The sequence below is a fragment of the Ciconia boyciana genome, chromosome 14 (genome assembly GCF_034638445.1).
Source record: "Ciconia boyciana chromosome 14, ASM3463844v1, whole genome shotgun sequence".
NCBI lineage: Eukaryota > Metazoa > Chordata > Aves > Ciconiiformes > Ciconiidae > Ciconia > Ciconia boyciana.
In genome coordinates, this window is record NC_132947.1 from 11,451,424 (window position 1) to 11,478,624 (window position 27,201).

Genomic DNA, 27,201 nt, shown 5'->3' on the forward strand with positions numbered 1-27,201 from the left:
AGAGGCACCGGTGCTCAAAGAGGACACGGCCTGACCAACAGCCTTCCCAGGGCAAATTGCACATCAGCTATATCTTAGGCTTTGTAAAAATCAAGTGTGGGATGGGTTGTGGTTTGCTTTTTCTTTGTTGGTTGTTTTATTTAAAAAAAAAAATCAGCCTTCAAATAGTTCCACAGTATTTTAAATAACAACAGAAATCATTTTAACCACCACCAGCCATCTCCAAATCTCCCCCCGTAGCCCTAACACGGCAGCAGTACCACCCTGCTCAATACCTGCTGGCCAGCAGACTACAACCAGCATAAATCCTCCGTTCAGAGCCCACGCAACCCACAGTCTGATTTCACTAATACGCCACAAAACATACAGCACCACTGCAGGGGATAAACTCATTTTTTGCCCTTTCTCTTTTACTCCTCCAATCTACAATCTGTAACTCCAAAAACACTTTAAAACACATTACCCCAACATGTCCATACTAGCACATGTCCATCCACCCGTCCATAATAAGCACAAATTAGAGCTCTTCTAACAGAGCAACTCAGGTAGCGGCCAGGCTGTGGGGCAGACATTCCTGGAGCACTTGCAAGTTGCCGTTACAGGTTGGACAAGGAGAGCACGTCCCTGCCCCGAGGCTCCCTCCCAGCCTCACCAGATGTGTTGAGAGTGTTTGTACTCCAGGAACGTGAAGGGAGAACCCAATACTTTTAAGCCACAGGAGGCTTTAAATCTGGCCACAGGAGGGTAGCGATAGATCTTCAGGTGGCAATGTGAATAAAACCGGCTATAGCGATTACTGATGGCTTGTGCCCTCTGCAGAGTGTAACTGTGCTTTCTTCCCAATGCTCCCTTCTGCAGGAAGCCAAAGAGATGCCACTTCTTCTGAGAACGACCCTGAAGCAAGGCCAAAGGGGCAAGAAAACAGCTCCTCCCCATGACAGTGTACAGGGGGTGGGATGGGCAGGAGGAGGGCCTTGCTGTGAACATTAAACAAGAATTTGCTATTGAATCTGCGGACAAAAGCCAACCTGGAACAGCAAGTTGTCTGTCAAATGCCTCTGCTGCAACCGTTTTTGTTTAGAGAGCCACAAGATGCTGTGCAAGGACTGGCACCTCCAAAAGACTTCTGCTTCCATCCCTAACGATTTAGAGCAACACTGCCGTGATTGTAGTGATACGAGCCAGTCTCAAGATGCCTTAGCTGCAATTTTCCCCTAGGGGAAAAAACAATTTCAGTAATAATAGACACATCAGACTTTCCTGTCCAAGGTACCTTCCTCCTTTGCAAATTTAGACTATTATTTATTCTTTTTCCATAGATTAGAAATTTAGATTATTGGTTTTTCTAAGCCTCACCCTCAGCTGCATCTTAGACCTGACCTGGCCTCTGGACTGTCCATGCGGCCCCTCGTCAGGGTGGGCAGTGGGGAAGGGACCCGGCCAGTCCCGCTGCCTTCATGTCAAGCACCGCTCACCTGTGCTGCTGCCGCTTAGCATCAGGAAAGGACCAAAGCACAGCTCTGTGGGGACGGGCTCCACCTACAGACTCAGCAGCACCAGCCACAGGTGTCTTTTTCTTCAGGTTTTAGCATTTTAAGACATTGTTAAGGGGAGGGGAGAAACATTTTGCTGGTTTGACTGTTGAAATTCAGGCTTAACTTTGCAAGCTGTTAGCTGAGATGACCTCTGATAGGATCTCACACCATTCTCTCTTTTAGGAGACATGTTTTGTGTTAAAGATGGTTTGATAAAACTATATAAGCTGTTGGAATAAATAACACAGCCTTCAAGTACTGAAGGTGGTTTTTTCTGCCTGGATGTTTCTTCTTCCTCGGTTTCGTTCCTCTGTAGGTGGTTGAGCTGCAGGGTGGTTACACCAGCTTCCCCTAACAGGGAGGTAACGGAGCAGTGTTACAAGAGAGTCCCTTCTGGTTGGATCTGTGAAACCCCCTGGGTCTGCAGCACCCAAGTGGAAGCAGATCTAGTTGGGCACAGAAAATGCTAAAAGTCTGCCCCCACTTTCCCAGGTTAGCTGCCAGGCAGTGCTTTTCCCACCGGTGTTTCATACCCTGGAGGTATTTAAAAGACGTGTAGATGTGGTGCTTAGGGACATGGTTTAGTGGTGGACTTGGCAATGCCAGGTTAACAGTTGGACTTGATGACCTTAAAGGTCTTTTCCAACCTAAATAATTCTATGATCCACCCGTGGGAGCACTGCTCCCCTCCATGTTACTACCTGTCTCGTCCCACTCGGTGGGTTGCAAGAGGGGTGAATCTTTTTGATTCCCCGACGGTTTGTGTACCGACAAAAGCCGATCTCTGCTCAGCAGAGCCGCGTGGTCGGTAGAGTCACGACAATGACTCAGAGGAACAGTCTGGCCAGCAACTTTATTAACTGGCAAATTCCACAAACGGACCAACTTAACGAACTGGTGAGCCCAACAAACAAACAGAGGCGATTTGGCGATGGAGCTATTTTCCGGGCAGCCCGTCACAATTTATCCCAAACTTGCATATACTGGAAGAGCGCAGGGAGAGAGAAGCGAGAAAAGGAAAGGAAAAGAGAGGAGGAAAGAGAAAGGAAAAGTATGACCGCCCTTGGACCCCACGATGACAATGACAGACGTAGCAATCCTCCAGTGGTGGGCACGCCCTCGGTTCCCTGGGGGCGTGTCTTTTATAGGCTAATCCCCGCCTCCAGACACGCCCCTTCAGGATTGACATGGTTCTTGTTCTAGAAAGTTCTCAATCTTCTGCGCAGGCACTGGGGGAGAGGGGTGGTGGCGAGGGGTCTCTCGGGCGGTCGCAAGCCCCTTCCTCAGATCCGCCCTGTGCGACCTCTGGCCGTGCACGGTCAGGTCCGTTGGAATCCGGAACCGCGCGTCCTCCGACGCGCTCCCCACGTCCCGCGCGTCCTGCTCCTGCTCTCCCCCACCCCGTGCTCGCTGCCCTGCCGTCGCCATGCAAATCGCGCCTTGCCTCGCCACAACGTTTGAGACATGAACTCTTTCAGTCTCTCACGCCACCCCAGAAGGCAAGCACAGGGCTGGCTTGCGACTTGGCGGAGTGGCCCAGACACCAGCAGAAGAGGTGCTGGTGGGAAGAGGTGTCTTCCCTCTGCAGCACAGAGCTACGAGGACATCGCCGGTGTTTCACCCAGCCCAGGCAGAGCCGATCCTGCCGGAGCTGCGGCAGGCAGCTACAGCCCAGCTGGGATCGGTGGCCGGGGCAGGGACAGGCAGAGCTGGCCTGAGAAATACTCTCCACTGGTGACACAAGGACAAGCATCACCCGGGCAGCCTGGGGAAGAACTGTATGTTACAAGTTTGAGATTTATCAGAGAGAACAAGACCATAAATAAGCAGAGAAGCGGCTGCCAGACAGAGGGACAATTGTCTGTGGGCCTCCGGGAAGCGATGGCCGCAAGGCTGGGACAGAGATGTCCATGGCTCCAGCCCCCACAGGAAACAAGCATTTGGCAGCCAGGTAGCGGCTGCATCTGCTGCTTTGGCAGCTGCAAACCAGCTCAGCTCCCGGAGCTGCCTGGATACTATTGCAGCTCTCTGCCCGGACGGCGGCCAAGAGCCTGCTCCCATTTCCCTGTGCTCGGGAGCAAAACAGCAGGTAGCTCCTGGGCTTGGCTGACCGCACAGTTGGGTCTTTAAGCCCCATTTCCAGCTCTCCTCACTGCCACCGAACAGTATTTTTGGCTCATGCTGACACACACAAAGGAAGCTGAAAGGCAATGCAGAGGGACTGTGCACCACGCAAGACCTCCAGCAGTCAAACACGGGCTAATCTTGGGTCTCCCTGGTCAGAAAATATCTGTTCCAGAATTATATTTAGGCAGATGATTAGGGACCCGTTGGCCAGCTACCCTCAGAGGACAGGCGAGAGGCATCAGGTTCCCCCCACAAGTGAAAGAGCCAGGTCAGCTGCCGTCGCCGATTGTGCTGAAAGACCAAGGGCACTGGCTTAATCCAGCCACATCCTGACTCGCAAAGCTGCTGAGCACACGGATGCCCCGAGCCCTTCATTTCAGTTGAACATAGGGGCATGCCAGACCTCCCGACACTCTAACCGAGCACTAAACGATCAGAAAGTCTTTCAGCAAACACTCCCCTGCCTGAGCTGACAGTGCCGTCCAACAGCCCGGCAGCCAGGCTGCACCACTTCTGGCTCTTGGCATCAACTGACTGTGCAAAACTCAGGAGACGGGGGGAGAAAGAAATTGTAAACTATTTTTGATATGCACTTGAAAAAGTGCGAGTACACAATGATGGTGCTGCCACTTCTAGCGGTGAAATGCATGTCCCTTTGATACTGAAAGGAAAAGGACACGTGAGGTTGGAACAACCTGCATCCATAAATCCAACTTGCCTGCCTAGCAAGAGAGGGGGGTACCTTCCCTCTGGCTTGACCTGCGTTAACTTTCCAAGTGCTCCGACCTGGCAACAGGAGAAGGCAGGAATCGCGCTGCCAAAGCCCCCATCACACCTACCGATTAACCCCCGTGCTCCAGCAGGGCTACGATGGCTCAAGTTGTGGACCACGGTTCTTAACAGTCTCCCTTGAACAGAAAGGCAAGAGGATTTATCTTTTAATATAAATCTGGATTTTATTAAACAGGATTAACAATCAACTGTCCAGAATCCAAACAAGCAACTCTTCTTCAGAAACAATTTTTGCAGAAAAATTACCCAAAAAAGCCTGTTTCTTACTGCAATCATGTTCTTAAAAGTGAGGCTTTATCATTTGCTTTATAAAAGTAAGAAATTCACTCTCTCATATCCATCTATCTAGCTACATATATAAGCATAAGTGTAGCTATAAGCTAGCTATAAGTGTATATATGCACCGTGTACTTCAGAGATGAGTTTTTTTACTCAGAAGACAAATACAGAAGCCCAAAAAGAATGGAAATACTCCCAGCACATGGTCGCTGCTGTCTGAGACTGGACCAGTCTCACACACTGTCCGTGGTAATGGTAACCACGGCCCCTTGTCAAAGGCAACTTTTTGGTACAGTATCTTTGGAGTAAGCATCTTTGCAGGCACCTGGGATGCTAAAGCACACCACACACTCACGTAAGAAAATGATTGTCTCCTCTGGATGCACGGCTCTATTGCATATTAAGTAAACATACTATAATGCACCAAAATTGCTTAGGAATTTTGGTGAATATTTCTGTATAAATTCTCCACCAAACTGAAGATCTGACTTCTAGCCAGTGTTGTGGTTGAGCGAGAGAAGCAATTCAGATGGGACCCAAGTCAACATGTGGCATTGGGCCCTAGCTTATTAATTTACTTATTCAGTTTTAATAGTGCCTGAAGATTACATCAGGTCAGGAAGAGGGCAGATGGTTAAAACAGGCAATCAATCATGGTTTTTCCAAGTCCTAAACAAAGACGGAGGAAGAGTAAATTGCAGCTCACAGGAATTCTCCAGGATGAGTACAAAACTAGGAAAAGTCTCAGAAGGCAGATTTTGGCCCAAGATGGTAAAAACATGTTCCAACTTCCTATGCATGTGTGAGCATGGTCACGGCCAGCTGTGAGCACAGCTGAAGCCTGAGCCCAAGGTGTGCACGTCTGCGGCGGTGACATTGGGAGGCCTGACGCACGGGAGTCCTTATCCAAGAAAGGATGCCAAAAAAAAATTGTGGTGTGTTGTTTTTTTTTTTTTTTTTTAAATGCCCTTCAGACCTGTGCATGGGCAAGAGCACCAGCTTCCAAACAAGTTCCAATCTTGTTAGTACAAGACTAACCCTGGGTAAATATAGCTGTGGCCAAACCCTCCTACCTACACGGATGGGAATAAAGCCTGCTCACTCCCTGTCAGCACTAACACACTTTTTTCCTAGAAAGGTGAAGATTAACCCAGGCCACAGTCACAGTTAAAGGTGGTTATTTCTGCCCTGCAGACAAGGGCTAGGCAGGTCAGTGGGGCAGGACAGATAAGGCAGGGGAAGAGGGGGGAAAAAAAAAAAAAGGCAGGGGAGGTTCTTCTGTTCACATTTGCAGTACAGAAAGACTGCCAGATGGAGAAGGGAGTCAGGCCAGGAGGCAGTTTCAGTCTGCTTGCACAACAGCAAGATAGGAAGCTGGATGTCCATTTGGGAGAGAGTTTGTGGGGATATAGGTAGGTTTATGTGATAGCCTGATTCTGCTTAGCACTGTAAGGGTTAACACAGGGGTGCCAGTAATAGAGACCGGCTCCGGGCACCTTCTCCCGGTGCTCCCACTAGCACAGAGTCAAGCACGCATGAAGAAGGGCCACCGCTCCATGCCGGCTCGCAGGGATGGGTCACGATGCGTTGGGGACCATCCCATAGGCTTCATACAGCGTGTCCAGCAGTTCCTGCTTTTCCTTCTCAGGTAAGAAGCTGGACTGAGCTGCGTTGATGTTCTGGGGAGGCAGAGGGGAACACAAGGGAGACATTAAGACACGTCAGACATGAACACAGGGTTGTGCACATCCCAGCATCTGGCTCTGAGCAGCCACAGGCGAGGGAGAGTGTAAAGTTTCCACTCCAGGATTCATTTCCACAGCCCTACTTTACAGGGCCACTGCTCCGCCCATCGCTAGCAGCAGTCCCAAGAGGAATGAGGCTGGCACAAGTAAAGGTCTTTAAATATTTTGGAGTTTTTAGGATGTGCACTTTAGACCCGCCCCTACACTCCCAGCTCCCCTTTGGACAAGGGCCTCTCCCAGCACAGCGGTGCTGCTGGGACACAGCCGGGCTGTGCAACGTAACCTGCGTGGATGCCTTGTGCAGGGACCTTGCTTTTATTACACAGAAATAACCTGGCTTTTGCAAGAGCCAGAGAGGACAGCTGGCAGCAGAACAGCTGTGGATCCAGGATCCCAGAGCTCAGGGCTGTCCTCGTTCCCCCTTCCAGACCCAGAGAGTGATGTCTGTAGGAGAAGGGGACTTGTTCCTCCAGGCAGAGCTGAGAGCAGGACTGATGCTTTCTTGTAAAGCGCATCCTGCACTTCCCAATCCACGCGAGTATCTTGGGAGACACGTAGGTGAGAGTGCTGAGCATGACTTTAAATGCAAACCAGGAAAGCTTCCCCTGGTAACCAGGTTAGTCAAACTGTTATCCTGTCTTTCTGTCTTCTGTAAGTAATTAGAAAATCAAGGAAGTAATCAAGACACGTAAATGACTGTGTGTGCCAAAGCTGAAGCCAGCAGTCACTTTGTTTCCAGTTCAGTTGTTGCATACTCATGTTATACATGCAAAAACTGCAAGCGCTTTCGTACCTGCTGAATCTTGCTAATCTCTGGGCCGGGCCTTGAAATAACCTACCTGCAATTCCAAATCCAGAAAAAAAGCAACAGGCACCTTCCTTCCTTACTGCTAAGACCTGCCGTGAGGACGTCAGTGGACAATTTCCACTCTGACCTGTTACCCATGAAGCCCAAAGCAGCCAGCCCGAGTGACGCAGCCCCTGCAGAGCCCACCCTGCACTCGGATGCCCTGCTCTCCACACCCCGCAGCGCTCCCAGCATCCCCCTCAGCCTCGTCCTTACAAGGCCAGCACAGGATTTTCTGATTTCCATTAAAAACTCTTCAGCTTATAAAGAAAAACAGCAGGTTGTTCTGGACTGCGCTAGGACATCAGCAGAGCATCCAGCCGAGGCTGACTTACCACCCTCTTGAACTCCTCTTCAGTGAAGCCCATGTAGTCCTTCACTATGCTGTAATCCTTGTCAATATTGGAGTTAAAGATGAGGGGGTCATCAGTGTTTATAGAATAGTTAGCGCGATCCTTCCTAAATCTGTATGGAAATCAGGTTGAACCGGTGGGTAAAACACTGGATACGGCACTGGTCATGCACTTCTCCGGGTAAAATGCGATAAAAGGAAAGACCTCGCAGCTGTCCCTGCAGCTTGCATTGCTGGACACAAACACAGGGCTCAGCTTGTCTCACCGCCGCTCTGCACCAATCTGCTTCTCCAGCGGAGAGAGGAGCAGAGCATCGGGGCGTCTCTTGCTTAGAGGTTCAGCAACCTCAGCTCTCACCCACAAACTAGGGCTAATGGCCGGTGTGCAGCATCTCGTGCCCCACAGCTCAGAGCAGGGGCAGGAGGGACAGGAACCCCCGCGCCCCCTCCAGCCGCAGCGGGCCCCTCTGTGCCCAAGGGCGAGGATGTACCACATTTTCCTAAGTGGTTAGATGCACGTTACCTTTGTAAAGCAATAAAGCAGCTATAATCAACCCAAATCCTGGTTATTTAAGATTGAACATAACGGAGAAGCCTTACTGTGCTACAGGGTGTTTCCCGAGATCTGGAAGACATGCTCCAGTAAGATAACTGGACCAGGGGCAGACCTGTTTGGGGGAGTTAAACATGAAAACCAGAATCAACCACGCAGATCTGAACCACAGCGGTGTATGCAGATAGTTAAGCATGCTGGTAAAGCCAGATACAGGTTTAGAGCTTTGTTCCCAGCTACCCCTCAGTGCTGCTCCGATGGAGCAGTGCACGTCCCATGACACGGACGGAAAGAGCCCACAGCCCGCATGACTGTGGCAGGAGCCGGTGGGATATTTCCCACGGCCAGTCAGCAACCAGCCATGTGTCAACACAGCTAAGAAGCCACTGGCATTAAGTATATACATATATATTCCATGTATTAGTTGGATACACCCATTCTGGGGAAAAGACAAAGAAATCTGCCCATGCACCGTAACTCCCAGGCACTTCCACCCTCCACTCAGACAGGCGCCGGTACAGCACCCTGCTTTGCAGGCAGAGAAGCCTGCAGGCTTGAGGTATATAAATTAGTGAAGAAGCTGCCCAAAATTTATCCTCAGCCAGAACAGGATCCATTCCTCTCAGCTGCATACCTCCTGCAAGCTGCTGTGCTCACAGCAGAGCTCCCAGCAAACAGCCAGGCGTCAGCACCATTTTTGCTGTGGAGCTTTAGTCATCCAAGTTGAATGGCAACGTCACCATACACGTGGTCAGCACTCGGGTGTCAGGTCGTGTCCCTGGCTGTAGCACAGCCCAAGCAAGGGCTGATTTTCCACTCGGACAGCAGCTACCTGGCTGTCACCCTCCCACCACACATCCTTACCTCAAAATGCATCTTTGCTCTCAACAGCTCCTTGTAGAGCTCAGGGTCCTCCAGGACATGGTAGCCATGGCCAATGCGCTCAGCCTTCAGGAGATAAACTGCCTAGAGGGCACAGGAAAAGCATGTACAGCCTCTGAGCTCCAGCTCAGCTCCTGCCTGCCCAGAGATCCCTGCCCCACCATGGGTGCAGCCCGCACCACTGAGCCAGCTCCGCGCAGATCCTTCTCTGAGCCGTCTGGGCCAGGTCTTTGCCGGGGTCCCCGATGTTTGCTCTGCTATGAATACGGAGAGGACTTGGGCTCCTCTCTCCCCAGTGCAGGGGATGCAGGGGCACTTCCCACCCCTGCCCCAAGCCAGGAGCTCCTCGTACCTCCTTGATCATGGCAGGCGGGCCGGCCTCCCCAGCATGGACGGTACGATGAATCCCGCATCTTTCAGCTTCCTGCAAAGCAAGGAAGGACATGCTCCTGTCCCATCACCCGCAGCAAGGTCAGCAAACCCCTGGGCTGGCACCGCTCTCGGGGGCACAGCAAGCAACAGGGCTCTGTGTGAAAAGCCCCCAAACCATGAGCCCCGCACCCCGAGAGTTGCATGCTCTCTGCTGTAGCACAGGCTGCGAGAGAAGAGCTTGGTGATGCCAGAAGCAGAGAAGCTTAGAAAGCCTGGTTACCTTCCCCTGGTTACCATCCCAGCCAGACTCCTCCAGGGTCTTTTAATACCAGGTGAGCTCACCACTGTCTCCGCTCCAGACAGCAGCAAGCTCGAAGCTCTCCTTCCTCCACCCACTTGCCCTTCTGCATGAACCTTGCAGCTGTCTTAGAAACTTCTACCTTTTTGGCCAGCTGCAGCCAAGTGAGAGAATTTAAAAGCCCCCAGGGCAGAGATGAAGCAATGCTCAGGCACCGAGCACCTCCCTCCTGTATGGGGCTGCGGACAGAGGCAGCCCAGCCGGGAGGACCCTGCGGCTGCAGCTTTGGGGGCATTTTGAGATGTTCTCCCTGGCCATCCCAAAAAATCCCTTGCCAGGGCGGCCACAGACCACCTGGGCTTTGGGAAGCCATGCAGCCTCGAGGGAAGCCTGGCTCCTGCCTTGCTGGAGAAGGGCCATCCAGCCGGCGGCCATGGGCAGGCTGCGAGCCCCATCTCGCAGCAGATGCTCTTCCCAGGCACTCCTTCAGGGCTTTTCACTCAGGACTTCTTTTCAGTTACTTAATTTTGAGCTCCTCATGTGCTGCACACACCGGCCCAGCAAAGGTCAGGCCAGGCTCTGCCTGGGATGGCTACAGAAGAGCCCTGTGTGCATCGACCTGAAAGGCACTCTGTGCTCCCTACATTTGAGTGAGTGTTGATTTTGCCCAAACAGCTAATTTTTGACACTGTTTTAAATAACAAAATCCCTCTGCCTGAAGTACCAGACCAAGAAGAGAGACAGACTCACAGCAGCACAGAGATTTTCCACTTGTTTCTACACAGGATGAAGAGAAACCAGAAACTCTCACCCCCCCAGTCCCAAGGCAGGCATCTCTAACTATCCCAACAGGAGCCGGGGACACAAGCAGAGGGGTCAGGAAGAGCACGTGCTCCAGGACCCTTCCCCACTAACCCTCCTGGCTGCTGAAGCCTGAGCCCCTCCACCCAGGAGGGAGCTCGTGTCTAACATCCATCCATGGGCATACCTTCCCTGGAGAGCTCTAATCCCTTTTTCAACCTATTTGTCCGAGGACACATGGTGCTTCCCTTGGCTTCTCCTCCAAGGATCCCTGCTTCCTTGGACATGGTGGTCCTAGGATCCTTGGCTCTACACTTCCTGGTGCTCCTCCACAGCCAGCAGCCACAGTCGAGTTTTTGCCGTTCTCTGCTCTTCCCCCGCCAGCAGCCCCAAGAGATCCCAGGCAGAACGTGCCTGCCCAAGGGACATCACAAGGCTCTCCAATTTCCCTGGATGCATTACGTACCCCACAGAAAGTAGCAGCAGTATTTATGGGGATGTACTTCCCTACCACAGAGGCCAAGAGGGGCCGATGGATGGGAGCGGGGTTTGCTTCATCATCTCAGAGCCTGAGCGAGCCCCCGGCACAGCAACAAGATGCATCCTTCAGACGGAGGAGTCTGGACCTGCGTACTGCTGGCACACCACGGCAGGACGAGGCGCACCTGCCCATCGGTTAATAAAACCCTGTGCCTGCGTCTCAGTTTATAACCACTCAGTTCATCCAGCACGGCACAGCAGCACAGGCAGACCTTGTATCAGCTCCCGCTGACGGGGGCAAAGACCCCGAGAAAGCCCCATGCCATTGCGCCCTGAGCGCTGCTTGCAGACCACTGTCCTTTTCAGCAGCGATGGTGTACAATCTCCTCTCCCGCTGATGCAGGGGACCAACAACCCCAAACGCCCACCAGCAAAGAGGAGTGAGGCGCAAAGCTTCCCCTTTGAGCCGCCGCAAAGCCCTGAGGTCTAGTGAGAGTCTCGGATCAGGCTCCTGAAGCCATTCCAGCGTTTGCATTCGAGATGATCAGATAAAAGCACTTCAAACGTGCAGCAGCTTCTCTGCTCCTCGGGTGATTTCTGCCAGACTGGAAAGGTCAGTCTCTTCCACCCTTGGCTGTGGTTTTGCTGAGCCCCAGGAGCAGACCCCAGCCGACAGCAGCGGGGTGCTGCCGGGGGGGACGTGGGCTCCACGTCACTCACGTTGCACTCAGTGCTATGGGGCAGCATGCCGAGCTCCAGGTCTAAGGCCGTGTCTAAGCAATGATGCCTGCCATTAATCATTTAGGAAATATAAACAAATACTTTTGCTATTTAACAGAATGTTTTTAATAGCTGCAACGAATTTTTAAGCTGTCCCAGCTGTTTTCAGTCTGCATAACATACTGCATGTCCCCTCACACACATCCCCTCAATATATGTTTTTCTCATCATTTCTTTTAAGAAGCTTATTAAACAAACCTCGTAAGCCTTCTTATGCTCGGAGGAATTCTCCACCTTCAGGGACTCATCCCCAGCCAGGTCAATGGCCACCACAGAGTTGTTTCGATACTTCTTGCAGAGCTCCACCACCTCTGGAGACCAGCCTGGAAGAGACAGCACCAGCGTTCAGGAGAAAGCACTGGTAAGAGTCACACCTTCAGCATTCTTCTAAACAAATACTGGTCATGTAACTAGAAGGCTAGAGCTATTTTCTTTGGTCTTTCCTAAAATTTGGCGCTCAAAAAGAAAGCTAACAAACTCCTATAAAGGTCTGCCATCTTCAAGCAAATAAAAGCTGCCAACTGATTAGTCCATTGTCAATCAAAGGGAAATCAAATGCATTTACCAGCTATAAAGCTGCTCTCATCTCTGTTTTTCTTCTCACTTTCAGCAGGGGAAAAAAAAAGAAAAATAAAAAAGAAAACAGAAAAAAACCTCCAGACATGGTGGTGACTGCCGCTGGCCCAAGGTAAGCTGAACCGCCCAGCCCAGGCGGTAACATGGTGCGTGGGAGAAATCCCCCAAGTCACTCCTGAGCTGTCACCCCGTCCCAGGCTGGGCACGGGGGGAAGGGAAGAACCCGTCAGATGTGTTGTGTCACGGAGGAGTTTGGGCTGGGAGGGATCGCTGGGGGGGCCCTGTACGGCGGTCAGCCCTGCCCTGTTGCAGAGCATCCTTGACTCCCCCAGACAAGATGACAGATGCTACTCCTGGTGGGAAGGAGCTGGGCAGCCTCCTGAAAGGCTGACCTTTAACACTCACGAAGTTTTATCTTTTTGCCATCGGTGAGAAAAAGAGAGTAACAAGTGGCCAACAACTACTTCAGAGCTATCTCTGATCAGGACAGAGGATAACCTCTGAGAACGGACATGCACCTACCAGCTCATATAGCGCTTACCCTTAGCAAAAAGGCCAAGAAACAGAGATAAACGGTAGTGTTAATAATTAACAGGCACCTGCTGTGTACATACAATCCCCAAATCATACAAACACGTAAGAAAACGTGTGCAATTTCATCCTCTTTTTTCATCACTTCCCAACTCACTGGGTTAGAGCCATTATTTTATTAACAATATTAGCTAGTTCTGGCTGGCATCTCTGCCTTTCTCTCAGCAGTTCATAAATTACAGGGTGGCTTCTCACTGTGCAGCACATCCCGAATGCAGCGCTGGCTCTGGGCAAGAGTTGGTGCCCTGGGACACAGGCATGAGATGCCAACCCAGTCGTTTGCATGAGCAATCCCTCCTGCTGCACAGGCACACATATGCCCTCGGGTGCTCCCGCCACCTTCTGCCTTTACCACTTGTGCGTTGGCAGGGGCTGTAACTGCAGGCAAGTGTTGCACTGCCTTACAGCTTTCCAGTTTTGACAAAGAAAAAAGTTTTCTTCCTAGAAACCAGGAATTTAAGGGTCAAGTTTTCAAAGTATTGTTTGGGGTTGATTGTGCAGGAAGGAAAAAAAAAAACACTCTCAAATCTCCCAGTTTCCAAGAATATAATTTTTCACATTGCTAGACATAAATTAACCGTGTACTCATTAGCAAAAATCTTTCCACCGTCTACATGCCTACACCTTTCCACCACCTACATAAAACTGTTGTGAGATATGAAGATATTCATAACAAAGTCCTCACACAGAACCGCTACTGTCATACAACCTCGCTCTGACTGCATCTTTCCCTAGAGGAAGATGCTCACAGAACTCAGCAGCCCAATGAAACACTGGAAATTGGGTTTTCTTCCTATTCTGGGTCACAGCAGCTGTTTCTGATGAGGTTCAGAACTGTTGAATTTATAAAAAACATTTTATATATGTGACTTAAGTATATTTTACTTGTGTTTTCAGCTTAAACCAGCAGAGACTGCAGCCAGCGGACTCCCTGGCTGACCCATGGTCCAGGCTAATGAAGGAGCATGCTGCTGTAGCAGCGTGACCATGAACAGGGAAAGTGTGAGATCTCATGTGGTCCTCCTCCCATGACCATTTGCTCTTGGACCCACCAGATGGTCATGGCAGATGCAACTGCTTGCTGCGACAAGGGCTTCAACTGGCCCAAGGAGAGCTCCAGCCTTTGGGCAGAGAGTGAGGTACGAGCAGAAGTCACGCCTCCCCCAGGAGAGGACAGAAGAGCCCGTTTTGTCTCTCTAGCAAGACCTTTCAGATACTGGTTGTAACCACAGACCCCCACTCTTGCATCCAGCAGACCCTTTCCCCATAGTGAGGGAGCAGAGGACCCCACCAAGAAAAAAAACTACTTCTCAGCATTGTCTGGTCCTGCATCGGACCCAGGGCCATGGGACTGGGGCCTTCCCCACATTTCTGCAGGGACCTGAACCCAGGGGACGTCACCCCCCGCCACGCGTCAGGGAAGGGGAGCAGAGCAGCAGGGGAGCTGCAATACATTACTTGGCATATGGCGCATGCAGCATAGAATAGACCTGGCTTTGATGCGGAAATCCCTTTCTCCATCCTGTAGTCCCTGATTTACGAGGTTAACGACTTCATCTGGAGTGAGGTCTCCCCTGCAGGGAAGAAAAGCCGTCAGCAAGAGGCCGGACACCCAGCAGGGAAGCAGGCAGGAGCTGCAGGTCCAGCCCAGCATCCCCATGGGACACCCCATGCAAAACCCAGGCTGCCCAGTGTCCCACTCGCGTTAACATCCAGAGGAGCCTGATGAGACTGCCCAGAGCTGAAGAGCACCTTTTACACCCGCGCCATGCCAAGATTTACAAGATGTTGGGCACAAAAGCATGCAAAGATGATAGTAAGATTTAGAAAACCCTCGGGGAACTGGATGCCAATCCTGCCTGAGCAGAGGAACCCGCTCCTTGCCAGAGCATCTCATTAGGGCACACAGCTGCCTGCAGGCGGGCAGGGGCAAGCCTGGGGGCTCAACGCCCATCACAGCACATGCTGTAAGCGGCCACAGAGCTCAGCACTGGTTTAATCAGAAGCACACATTATAGTGGGGATGGCAGGTAAAGAAGGGATCGGATCGCCAGCCCCCTCCAACATTGCCTACCATCTCTGCCAGCTCAAATTCACATTTTGCAGGCAGGCAATCCCCATCTGAACGCTGCTTTCCCTTGCACAGAGACTGGCTTCAGCCAGAAGTTTAAGCACAGCTGCTCTGCACCTGCAGAATTAGGTGCCCAAAGCAAGGGACACTAAAACATAGCAGGATGCAGAGATATTATAAGAGGAAAAATCCTATCAATGTGGAAGAGAGGCGGAAGAGTGCTGGCGCTCGCTGCGGTGGAGGAAAGAGGAGGTTTGGTTACACCAGACTTTGAACACACGCTGGTTTGAACACACACATGCCCGACCGACCACCCACCGGCTCCCCGGCACGGTGGGAACACTCACTCGGTTTGGCCCCAGGGGATGGGATCCACGCGGCAGTTGGCCAGGAGGTGAGGGCTGTACCGGACCTCCACGTAGATGACGCCTTCTTTTGCTTTTGTTTCCACGAGCTCATAGGCGATCCTCCTCACTGCCTCACGGTCACCCCTGCAGGGACGGCAGTGGGACCCGTCACCAGGACTCGTCGCCCTTGGGGCACACTGGGGATGGGCGAGGTGACCTCCAAGGCTGGGCAACGTTAGCCAAGAGGTCCTGCCAAGGGTTGAGGGGGAAGAAGCAAAAAGTGGGGTACTTACGCAATGGCAGGCATGTAGTGATTAAACTTCTCTAGAAATTGGGTAAGTGTCAGTGGTGTTTTATAGCTGACATGCTTCAGGAGGTCATCAACAGTGCTGCCAGGAAGAGGAACTCCTCTTTTCCTGGAAATGAAGCTACGTATTACTGATGGGGAAGATTCTCAATTTTTAATCAGTCCATTTCATACAGCAATCCCATCCCAAGCTGGCAGCATTTCTTCACAGAAAAGATATGGCACACGTTGGCCTTCCAAAATCTCCTCATAGATGCAGCCCTGAATCTCAGCGGGGAGGAAGGCAATCGAAAATACACACAAAGCAAAAGCAAATGAAAATACAAGCCCAGACTGACCCGGCAGGAGCACAGCCAGAGCACACTTTAAGCTTAAGAAGGAGTTCATCTAAAGGGGCTCTGGATTATTTCTTAGCACCTCCTAGTCCTAGTGGCAGAATTGCCAAAATTCTTTAGAAAAGTTAATTTCCACTTATGCAGGCTCAAAGGTTTCAAAAATCACGGAGACACTCCCAGGCACAGAATCACGCACGCAGAAGCATCGTGGCTCATGGGTTTAATGCCGGCAGCTCCTGCGAGTGAGCCGGTTCCCAAGCCAAATATCGTGGTGGCATCTTCTCTGATGGGGACACCTCCCACGCAGGAGCAAATGGCAGTCCAACAACTGCTCTCACCAAAGGGATGGAGATGGTAAAGCCCACCTAAACTCTTCCAAGAGGGAAGAAGCTGCTTGTCCCTGGAGTCCCAGGTGGGTGGAGGTGTCCCCGGCGGGGTGACAGCCAGGCTCAAAGGGGCTGCCAGCCAAGGATGCTGCGCGCTTCCTGGGCAGGCTTGTCCACCCCCACTCCACAGGTTGTCACTCTGCCCATGAATGCCAACCTAAATTAGGAATAATAACTAGACATTTGTTTTTAATCCTCTTTCCTGCCACAATGAATTACAGCCGATTGACAGATCTCTCTGCTAATAGAGACAAAACACCACAGACAGCTTTGGCATCCCAATGCCAGCAGCCGCCCCGATGAGCAATCTGCAGGGAAGCAGCCCAAAGGACCCCGCTCCTGGGCCCAGTAAACATTGCTCATTCCCCACTCAGGCAGGAAGGAAACCAGCCCCACGCTCAGCCTTCACATGCAATCTGCACGGATTAAGTTGCTGGCACTCGGCAGGGGACGTTCATCACTGCCAAGGCATCGGTTTTCCTCCCTGCCTTGCCCTTTCCATGGCACTGACACATCGGTCTCTGCTCCAAGAACCGGCCCACCTCTTCCTCCACTTGCCCAGGGAAAGTGTCCGACAGCAAAGCCATTTCCCTGACCTTCTCCGCGTGCTTCCCAAAGGATTACCTCCGCGCAGCCAGCAGCGACAGCGCTTTGGGATGATCCACAGCGCAGAGACGCTGGAGCCAGGTCTCTGACTGAGGGGGTCTGGTGGATCTTGCCACCACGGCTTTGGGAGCTGCTGCTGCCCCATCCAACCTGCCTGGTAGCTGGGAGCCTTCCTGCAGCAAAGCTGCCCCAGGGGAACACGCTCGTGCCCACCAGCACCTGGGTGTCCTGCCCAGAGCTACCCCCAGCCATGGGCAGCACCATGCACACCATTCCACTGTGGAGAGGGCACCTCTCCTGGGGACACCCAGTCCCATGAGGGGTCTGCCATGGCTCTAAGCCCTTTGGCTGGGCAGGGGAGATGCAAAGCCTGACCCAGACCTTGCAGAATTGGAGCCAAAGCTTCTAAAAATGGCAGAGTTCAGTCACTGCCCAAGGGCGCTTGTGCGGCCCAGCAGCTTCGGGTTATTTGTACGTGGTCAGCTACCACCTGGCAAATTTATTTCCAGCTCTTTACCCTTAAAAATAGACCACAAGCAGCTTTCTGTGTCCAGAGTGAGGTTATTAAGGCAGTCCCCTACATCTCCTACACTGCCCCATTGCTTTTACGTTTGTGTCAGCACTAGTTTTAGAGCCCATGAATAGCACAGCCTTGCTCCACCCGAGGGCTGGCAGTTCCCAGGGATGCCAGGGCTGCTTAAAAATAAGAGGGAACTCGGCACGCGCTCAGGCAATGAAGGTTTCTGCCCTAAGCAGGAGAGAGGCACGGATCCTCAGATGGCTGGTGTCTCCTGGGCTCCAGGGCTCCTACAGCCCTCCTGGGGGACTACACCAGCATTTGTCCTTTGCTGGCAGCAGGGACTCAGCAGAACCCCAGGGAGTCAGCACTGACTCTTCTGTCCATCGGGACTTGTATTCCAGCCCTGCAGCCCACCAGCAGCACAGGCAGAGTCAGCAGGAACCCTGACTCAGCTTGCCACGCCAATGTCCTGCAACGAATGAGAGGGACGTCTCTGATCCACCTTCTTTACTCTGACTGCACTGCAAAATGTATGGCCGCTCCCTGCAGAAAAAGCTGCTTCAGAGAGAGTATTTCCCCCTAGGATCGCATTGCCTTGGAGTCTGCTGGGCTTACAGGATGCCAGAACCACTTCCCATCCTCCTCAGAACTGCTTTCCTCCCCAAAGTACCAGAGTTGTGCCTAAGAGCTGTTTCCTGAAATCTTTAAGCTTGCCACTTTCTCGATCTGAGGGTATCTGCTAGCCTCCATTTGCTTTTTGTATAGCGACAGCTGGAAGAAGTCTTACGTTTATTTTGCTTGCAACCATGGAGCCAGGTCCTTGCACCAGTTAATCATTCACCCTGGTGCTTCCCACACAAGCTACGCTGAAGCAAGAAGATGCACGTGGGCTCTGTCAAGGAAACAACCTCTCTAAGTCACTGCCGAGTGCTTTCCCGGGTCACCCTCACACAAGCACGACTCCTTGACTACTAGCACCAGGCAGACAGCCTGGGTTCAAAGGCACGCAGCAGCAGGGCAGGGAGGAGCACCCAAGCTGGTTTTTCCTCCCAAGACTGTGGTACGGCACCACCACCGAGAAGACACTCCCAGCCTGCTTTCATTTAACTTGCTTTTGCAATTAGGAATGTGGAAAAAGAAACGAGAATACACTGACTCTGCCATTTCCCAGGTATACTTCAAAGGCAGACAGCTCTGTCTACGAGACATCTTCTATACTTTTCTCATGGTGCCTCCTCTTAGCTTGCCTGGCTCACGGGACCCATGACCACCTTGCTCACGCTCCTGCTACCAGTGCAGCCGTGCTGCAACATCGCCTTTTGGGATGTGCTCAATATCCTCACACCGTGCAGCCAGAGGACCTGTCTGTGCAGAGCTGAGACCAGCACCAGCGTGGTTTGCTGCCTGTACAGCCAGGGAGAGAGCTTTCCCAGCCTGCCGGCACAAGCCCTTCTGTCGGAGAACTGGACAAGCAGAAGGCATGGGAGTAGGGACTGGTGCTTTTGGACTGCAGCTCTCAGAGCTTTCTTCCCCCCGCAACTCACCTGCCGAAGTGCAAGATTGTTTCTGGTCTAATGGCTCCATCCAGGTGGACATGAAGTTCAACCTGCAATAAGATAAATTGGTGAGGTACTCTTAGAGCGCCAGCAAAAGTTTAGAGATAAGCAGCTGGTGCTAACGCAGGGATAAATGCAGCCAATACAGGGACAAAGTCATAACAAGAAAGCACAAAAAAAAAAATTTAGAACACCATCATTATAAAGTTTCTTTTTCAATATCTAAATATTATCTAAATATTTTCTTATTGCTGCTGCAGCTCACACATTTAATGGATCTTTAGAAATTTATTCTGTTTCCAGTAATCTTCAGGAACTGCCCTATCCTTATTTAGCTTCCATGGTTTGGAGTTTGGGAAGAGTGGAAAAAACAAACCCCAAACACCTTCGCTTTCCAGCTTGCTCCTTCTTGAATTCACAGACACCCAAGCATCAGTTAATTTGCTAAGAGTCATTACACAAAAGCTTTGACTTCACTTCCAAGAATCAGCTCCTGATATATTGTTCATTACTTGGTATTATCAGAGCATACAGGCTTTCTAATCCTACACATGGAGTCAGCCCCGGTACAAGGTGCTGTAAAAAATTAAAAGAACAAGAGTTGCCCCGTAGAGCTAACAAGCTGGTTTCAAAATAAAACACTTAAATTTTGACTCATTGGAAATGGGACAGTAACTCAGATCTCTTCACTCTGAAACCCTGTTTCCCAAGTATTGCTGAAACAATGGATTTTGGAGAAAGAGCCCCAGAAAAGCAAGAGCAAGCTTTTTCCATTAGGCAGCTGGGGTTTTTGGAGAAACATAACAAATGCAATTTGGAAGTCAAACTGGGAAGGAAAATATTAGCTGTAAAATGTTTTGGCTAGATCTTCAGATTTCTAGAACAGTTTTCTTTAAAGCAACGGAATAGGCTACAAAATACATATTTAATTTAATTTTATTTTTTTAATGAAGCTGTAGAGCAGCAACTTAATACACAATGTTCTTGTTAGTTATAACATTGTGCACATTTTCCTGTGTAGATGATTGCTGCAGGATGCTGAGGGTAAGAATTGAGTAGGATTCAGAAGAGGACTGGATATTTGCATGGATAACTAAACCGCCCAGGGTTACTAATTAAAACCCACAAACCCTCTGGCGTCAGGGTAGGTATCAAACAATAACTACGAGGAGCTGGAAGAAAAATAAGTAAGCAGTCCCTACAAGCAGGGCATTGCGTAATTGTCCACCTCAAGATCCTTTCGCTCTCCTCTGAAGCATCTGCGAGCAGCTGATGTGAGCTCGACGCTGCTGGCCCAGCTCCCGGTGCAGGGCTGGCAATGCCCATCTCTGGGATGAGCGCTGATGCCCATGAGCTCGCTCCCGTCCCCACCTCCTCCCACAGCCGTAGACGCCTGCCACGCAGGTAGAGACACCCATCTTCTGACTCATGGTCAGGGTTTTCATTGACCACTTCTGCTGCAAAAGGTCATCATTGCTGAGGTGGGACAGGGCTCAGGTCACCTGCATAGGATGGCCGTGAAGCTACCATTGAAATGTATTCTGGTGGGATGCAAAATGCAGGTGCCAGGCTCAGGGCAGCTTGAGCTACTGACCCTGCACCGTTGCAATCAGCTGGCCCAGGGGTCATGAATATCCCCACAGACACCACTGCTAGCAGGTTGTAAAAAGATATCCCTGTCACTTCTCCTACCCTTAAGACACGATCTGAATCTACAGGGATGAAGATTTTCAAAGGGCAAAACCTGATCTTTCCCCCCACCTCGAGTTACGCAATCCTGCTTATGAGGACTAAATGTCCTGAGAAGCAGCAGATAAAATAACAGACTATGGACATGATCTGCATCGCCAGATGTGGACGCCTGGCACATTTTCCACTCTTGAGCTCCGATTCCTATTTCAAAACCATGCAAACTCCATTCCTTGAGGTTTTCAACAGCCCTTGTGACTTTCTGCTGGAGTTACAGGCTTGAAACTCTCTCATGCTGGATATAAAAACCAAGCAACCCGAACCTACCGAGGTCTTCTCACTCCAAGCATTTCTCAAGCATTTCCTGCAAGAACATCCCAATGTGACATTTCCATCAATGCGAAAGCAAATTCAGTGGCATCCTTCATCCATGAAAGCCACCTCCTTCTACCACTACTGCAGGCAAGATGCTTGTAAAGCAGCAAGGTTCCTCTCCAGCACCAGCGACAGGCTCTTCCTCCCCTGCCATGCATTTCTTTGGGTCTGGAGGGACCTAAACTAAATGCTAAGAAACTCTTGTGCAATGCTGCTCAACCCAAAAAGTTGTGGGGTTCCTCAGGATCAGTGCTGGGGGGGCTGTTTTCTGCAGCTGAGAACTAATCTATGCTATTTGGATTACCAAAGGACATTCAAGTGAAGAAGTAAAGGTTTGCCTACAAGAGTCTCCACCAAAAGCCGGCCCTAGATAAGGATGCAATCAGCAGAGGCACAACCGAGCAGCTCAGCTTCCCCAGGCACCTCGCTCACTAACGCCGCAGGTTTCCAGGTCTGTGGGAGGCTGCTCACTGCAGAGTACACTTCAGCTCTCTTCCTGCGTGTTTGTTTTGGGTAAACAAAGCACAAGACTTTTCCAGATGCAAGTGGGTGACATGACCTTGCTTTAAGTCAAGGAAAGTACCCAGATAAAGATGAAAGAGTTTTCTCTGAACTGTGGCTCCAGGAGACGATGCCTGAGCAAGCAGAAATAAGGTGAATGCAGGAGCCCAGAGCCTCTTCCAGGGCTCTGCTCCTCGGCACACAGAGGTCCACGCACACATGCTCTCCCACCCCAAGCCCTCCGGTTTATTTGGAGGGGAAGCCTGCACACACAGATTAAATAGTGATCTCGACGCTTGGTCCAGAACCCCACCATGGGCTGCACCAGCACTGGAGCCTTCAGCCATGCCAGGACCAGCGACGCCTTCCTTTCTCACAGCAAACCTGTACATGGTACCATTTGTTCTGATGAAGAACGAGAAAGCAGGAGAGCTCTCCAATGCTTTCCTGGGGCAGGAGCACCGCTCTTCCCCCAGCTGCAGCGAGGACCCTCGGGACCACCTTTGGAGGGGGCTCAGCACGGTGTAGCCACCCGTCAGCCCTTCCTCTGCGCCTCGTAGCCACCCATCAGCCCTTCCTCTGCGCCTCCACGGCGCTGCAGCTGAGAGCAACTTCACTGACCGCCAGCCAGTGCATCAAAAAACCACAGTGCAATTCCACGAAATCTGAGTTTTACTAAAGAGTTGTCGAAAGCCAGAGGGATGAGTTCAAAAGACATAACTGGCCATAAATTGTGCATCCTCAGCACAGACAACCCCCAGCAAGGCTGTCAGAGCAAACCGAGCACTTTCCATTTTTATGCAAAAAAAGTTTTAGCTCAGGCACAGCACATGACTCATTAGTGCATATACCAGCAGGCTAGTTCAGATTTTTAAAAAGGAGAAGTTTTAAGGGCACTGCCTTGACCTTTCTCTTCGGAAAATACTGTAATGTTTTCTTTGAAACTTAATAAGCTTCAAAAATAAATTCAAACACAAAATGAGGTACTGCAAACATGCATGTTCCGTTCAAAGATCAAGTCTGATTATTTTCAATTTAATGAAATTAAGAGGAAAAAGTTAACCAAACATTCAAAGTAGCTACAGTCAACAGCTACAGTCAACCCAACAGAATTTCCCTATTACTCTACGGTTTGCTCCGTGGACCATGGCAGAGCAGTTAACTGCTCATTTCGCCTATTATGTGGCATAAAAAGTACCATCCAAGCTAAGGCACTTGAGGGAATTTCTGTATTAGGTCGTTTTAGGGTCTTTTTTAAAATACCTACAACGAACAAGTCAGCCCTAACACCATGGTAAAAGTAACACCAACCTCACCTTTTATTTTGATGGTTTCCAGCAGACGTTAATAGATAATCCAGGCAGCCGCTAAAGTTGCACATTTTAAAACCCTTAGCAGTTACTTTGCCCAGGATTATTTATCAGCACGTTAAAAGGTGATAATTTAAAGTTCACTCTATTGATCTTGATAACTGAAAAACAGAGTAATTACAGCTGTCATCTACCAATTGTTAGATACATGTGGCAGGACAACGTTAATAGAGAGCAAAATTCAACAAGAGATAAGACAAATGCCAATCGATGCAAAAAGAATGAACTGTGTTCCCCAAATACCAGTTTTATGAAAGCGTGCTGTCAGGAGCAAAGTTATGCTCATCATAAACTCACCACAAACGCTCATTTAGAAGCAAGAGGTGAGAGTGGATCAAGAGGGACGTGAAGTGGAAGAGGCACAGTATTATCCTCAAACCTGACAACACCCACAAATGCGTTTTGGAGACGAATCTGCCATACACTTTAAGGTTTGAGCCTTTAAAAGAGAAATGTGGGAGACTACAAGACCCACTCACTGCTCCATTGCAAGAAATATTCCTGCTTTCTAGAGAAGCATTCATATGACACATGGCTTCGGTGACTGCGGGGAGGAGGATGCTCCCATGCTGAGCAGCCTTTAGTACCGTTCCTCCCAGCACCAACCACGCAGCCTCCACCGACCTGGTTACCAGGCTCCTGCTGCCATTAATAGGCGATGGTGGCTCTGCGTCACCCTCCTGCCGGGACAGCTCCCACGGAGAGGCAGGGCCACGTCCCTCCCTGAGCCCCCACAGACCTCACACCCGCACGTGGCTGGAACGAGGCAACGCTTTGGGGCAATAAACGGAGTCCTTGCACTTTGAGCAGCACCAAGCCAGCCTCTTACTGCCATCACATTTGACAAGTGGAGCCGGGCAGGTTACCTGAGAGTGCGCCTGCAGAGCATTACTGAAGATACGAGCACGTGCATCGCTGCGTAAGGTACGGCTGAGCTCAGTGCAGCCTCGGTGGCACCAGGCTTTGACCCGTGCCAAGCCAGTCAGGGGTCAGGTTGTGCACGAGAGCGGATGAGCTGAAGAAAACGTCATCCTCGGCACACCCTCGTGCACTCGCACTCCCCACAATAAGGCTCACCTTTTTAAATTATTTTTTTCTTTTTGTTTTTTAAGTTTCGTCTAAGGCAAATACCTGTACTGTTGGCTCGGCACAGATGGGCAGGTCTGTCTCGAGCAGGGGCAGGCTGCAGTGTTGCAGGGAGCAGGGCAGGACGCCCACCCAAACCCCCCTGGGTACAGCCAGTGCTCTGCAGCAGAGCGGGCACCTTCGGTGCCATCTGGATTTGGTCACCAGGCGCTCTCCTAACCATTGACGGGGACACACACAGCTACAGCCAGTTCTGGCCATCTCTCCCAATTCCCAGATAGGAAGGACATGTCGGAGACAACAGCCTTCCTTTGGATAGGGACAAGCTCCGAAATACCATGACACACAGAGCGTGCCCTGGGAGGGCTTGCGGGAATACATGCCCAACGCGACCTGAGCTCATTTTGGAAACAAGCATCCAGCAGCAGAGCTATACCAGCCGCTGAGAGGGTGCGGGCCTGACCCCAGAAGGCCCCGTTCCCATCCTGCTCCCCACACTGCGGCTCAAGGCACATGGGAGCTGCAGAAGACAGCCACCTGTCCCAAAGCCCCCAGGCTGGGGCTGGCCTGCGGGGAGAGGAGCCAGCAGCGAGAGAGGACACCGTCTCTGCTCTGGTTGTGGAGCAGAGAAGGAAGAGGCTGATGGTTGGCATCTAAGGAACGGCAGTCTTTTCTGCTCTTTGAACCCTGCTTATTGTAGGCCATAAAAGTTGCCCTCCAGCAGCTCCAGCAGCTCCCTGTTCATCTGCTGCAGTAGCTGGGAGTCAGCGAGTTCCCGAAAAACGCGGGGCAGCCCCGGCCCCACGTTCAGCTGGGGCTCGAAGCCACTCCAGTTACCAGAAACATCTCTAAAACACAAAACTGATCGTTCCCAATGGCAGAGGGTCTAGGGGAATGAATAGGGCTCATTAACTGACTTCAGACCCGTTTTTTTTTTTTTTCCCAAGCCTGACTTAGCAGGTTCGCAGGACTGAAAGGGACTGCCTGACTCAGGAAAACCAGTCTCATAATTGCGGGCAACCAGACAACAGAAGCCTGATCTTAGCGGTCAAACCCTGCACGGTTTTTCCTAGGTCTCCCTCTTCGGCATCACGCTCTCCCACACGCTGGAAAAGTAGGAAGAAGCACAAGTGAAAGACAACTTAACTTGCTTCTCTCAGCCAAAAGTTTAAAACCACTGGGGTGAACCAACAGCTTTTGTTCTTAGTGGAGCTGATGAAGCACCAACATCTCCCAAAATTGAAGTAGCTTTAAAAAGGCTTTAACCACTAGCAGATGTCAATGCTCCCTGGATTTTGGTATCAAAGTTTGCCTGCTATTGCACGGGTCACCTTCCCGGAGAGGGAAACCTCACGCAGCGATGGAATGAACACGAACCAGACCCACGCACACAGGCTTTTCCAAGTATGCTAGACGTTTCTGGTGCGAGCTCAAACCGAGAGATAAATGGTTTGGGAGTGGTAGGGGATGCAAACAGCAGCAAAAAAAAACCCTTTTGGGTTTTCGGAGGCAATCTTCTTCCCTGGGAAAGCCGCACGCAGTTGCCACCACTCAGGTTCTCCCAGAGCAGGACCACCACGACCCTCACATCTCTTTTCTTGGTCTGCCCCAGCCCCTCGCTGCCGACCAAGAGCCCAGCCCTGCCTGGCAGTCAGTGCCAGAGCCCAAAGGCAGCCAGGCAGAGAAAACCTGCTCCCCATAGGCCAGCTGAGCCAGACCATAACCTCAGAGCTGAGCTGTCCTGCAGCAGAGGCAGCACTCTGCCATCAGATATAGGGTTATTGCTAACCACATCTCTTTCATCTTCTTCCTTTGCAACTTTTTTGATTCATAAACATGTTACTGTATGATCCTACTTGAGATGTATTTCTACAGTGCATGGTGAGAGCGAAAGACCGGAGCACTCTCTGACAGCAGTCACCAAGATGGTATCTCGGGTATCTGAGGAATAACTGAACGAAACGTTTAAAAGAAAAAAAACACACCACACACACACCAAAAAAACCCAAACCACAAAACAAAAACACCACCAAAAAAATAAAAGAACAAAACCAAACCCCCAAACGAAACAAACAAACAAAAAGAACCCCAAGAGAAAACGTTTGTTTTAGAAGACCAAGGCAACAGCCGGAGCGCTGGAGGCTTCGGGGCTTCCCACGTCCCCAGCCATGCCCTAGCGCGGCGACCGGCGCATCCCCACCCGGAGGAGCAGTGACCGGCGCTGGGATGACCCCGCGGCGGGGACCGGGACCAGCACCGCTCCGGCGGCGGGAACTGCGGGATGGCCGGGACACCCGCGGCAGCTCCTGCGTGTCCCTGCGGGGAGCACCGGGCCGGGGCAGCGCAGACCTCGGCCGGTACCGCCGACCGACACCGCAGGGCACACCCTCGCGGCTCAGCCGCCGCGCCCGGGGCATGCCCCAGCTCCCGCCCCGCTGCCCGCCGCCTCCGCACCGGGGCACGCCCCGGCTCTCACACCGGGTGCATGTGCGGCGGCTCGGCTGCGGTGCATGACCCGGTTCTCACCGCCGGTGCACGGCGCCTCATCCCCGGTGCACGTCCCGCTTCTCACCCCCGGAGCATGCCCCTGTTCCCAGCTCCAGTGCACAGCACCTCAGCGCCGGTGCTTGTCCCGGTTCCCAGCCCCGGTGCACAGCACCTCAGCCCCGGTGCTTGTCCCCGCTCGCAGCCCCGGTGCACAGCACCTCAGCCCCGGTGCTTGTCCCGGTTCCCAGCCCGGTGCACAGCACCTCAGCGCCGGTGCTTGTCCCGGTTCCCAGCCCCGGTGCACAGCACCTCAGCCCCGGTGCTTGTCCCGGTTCCCAGCCCCGGTGCACAGCACCTCAGCCCCGGTGCTTGTCCCGGTTCCCAGCCCGGTGCACAGCACCTCAGCCCCGGTGCTTGTCCCCGCTCCCAGCCCGGTGCACAGCACCTCAGCCCCGGTGCACGCCCCGCTCCCAGCCCAGCGGCTCCGGCAGCGCCGCCACCTCACCTTGGGGTCCCCGAAGGCGCACAGCTCCCGCTCCATGCCGCCGCCGCCGC

At 51.7% G+C, this 27,201-nt stretch overlaps 2 protein-coding genes across 6 annotated transcripts in view; one reads left to right on the forward strand and one right to left on the reverse strand.

Moving 5' to 3' along the window:
- PKIG (cAMP-dependent protein kinase inhibitor gamma) overlaps nucleotides 1–1,792 on the forward strand; it is a 33,833-nt gene extending 32,041 nt beyond the window's left edge. For all 5 annotated transcript variants that reach the window (XM_072879025.1, XM_072879026.1, XM_072879024.1 and 2 more), the window contains exon 4: nucleotides 859–1,792. In XM_072879025.1, coding sequence (XP_072735126.1) covers nucleotides 859–938 — 80 coding nt within the window. In that variant the 3' untranslated portion in view covers nucleotides 939–1,792. The remainder of the gene's footprint in view (nucleotides 1–858) is intronic.
- A 2,934-nt stretch (nucleotides 1,793–4,726) lies between these two features.
- On the reverse strand, nucleotides 4,727–27,201 carry ADA (adenosine deaminase). Its single transcript, XM_072879145.1, has 11 exons — nucleotides 27,152–27,201; nucleotides 19,127–19,188; nucleotides 15,722–15,844; nucleotides 15,429–15,572; nucleotides 14,469–14,584; nucleotides 12,042–12,166; nucleotides 9,465–9,536; nucleotides 9,095–9,196; nucleotides 8,278–8,345; nucleotides 7,661–7,790; nucleotides 4,727–6,412 (listed from the first exon to the last, which is right to left on the reverse strand). The coding sequence occupies exons 1-11, from the start codon at nucleotides 27,185–27,187 to the stop codon at nucleotides 6,311–6,313; spliced, it is 1,080 nt and encodes a 359-aa protein (XP_072735246.1). The 5' UTR covers nucleotides 27,188–27,201; the 3' UTR covers nucleotides 4,727–6,310.

Bases quoted from the DNA above. Each gene is read 5' to 3' on its own strand.
- ADA (XM_072879145.1), bottom strand. From the start codon at position 27,187: ATGGAGCGGGAGCTGTGCGCCTTCGGGGACCCCAAG. The intron at 19,189-27,151 runs GTGAGGTGGCGG...ATCTTATTGCAG, and splicing joins GCGCCTTCGGGGACCCCAAG to GTTGAACTTCATGTCCACCT. The intron at 15,845-19,126 runs GTGAGTTGCGGG...CTTCATTTCCAG, and splicing joins ACAATCTTGCACTTCGGCAG to GAAAAGAGGAGTTCCTCTTC.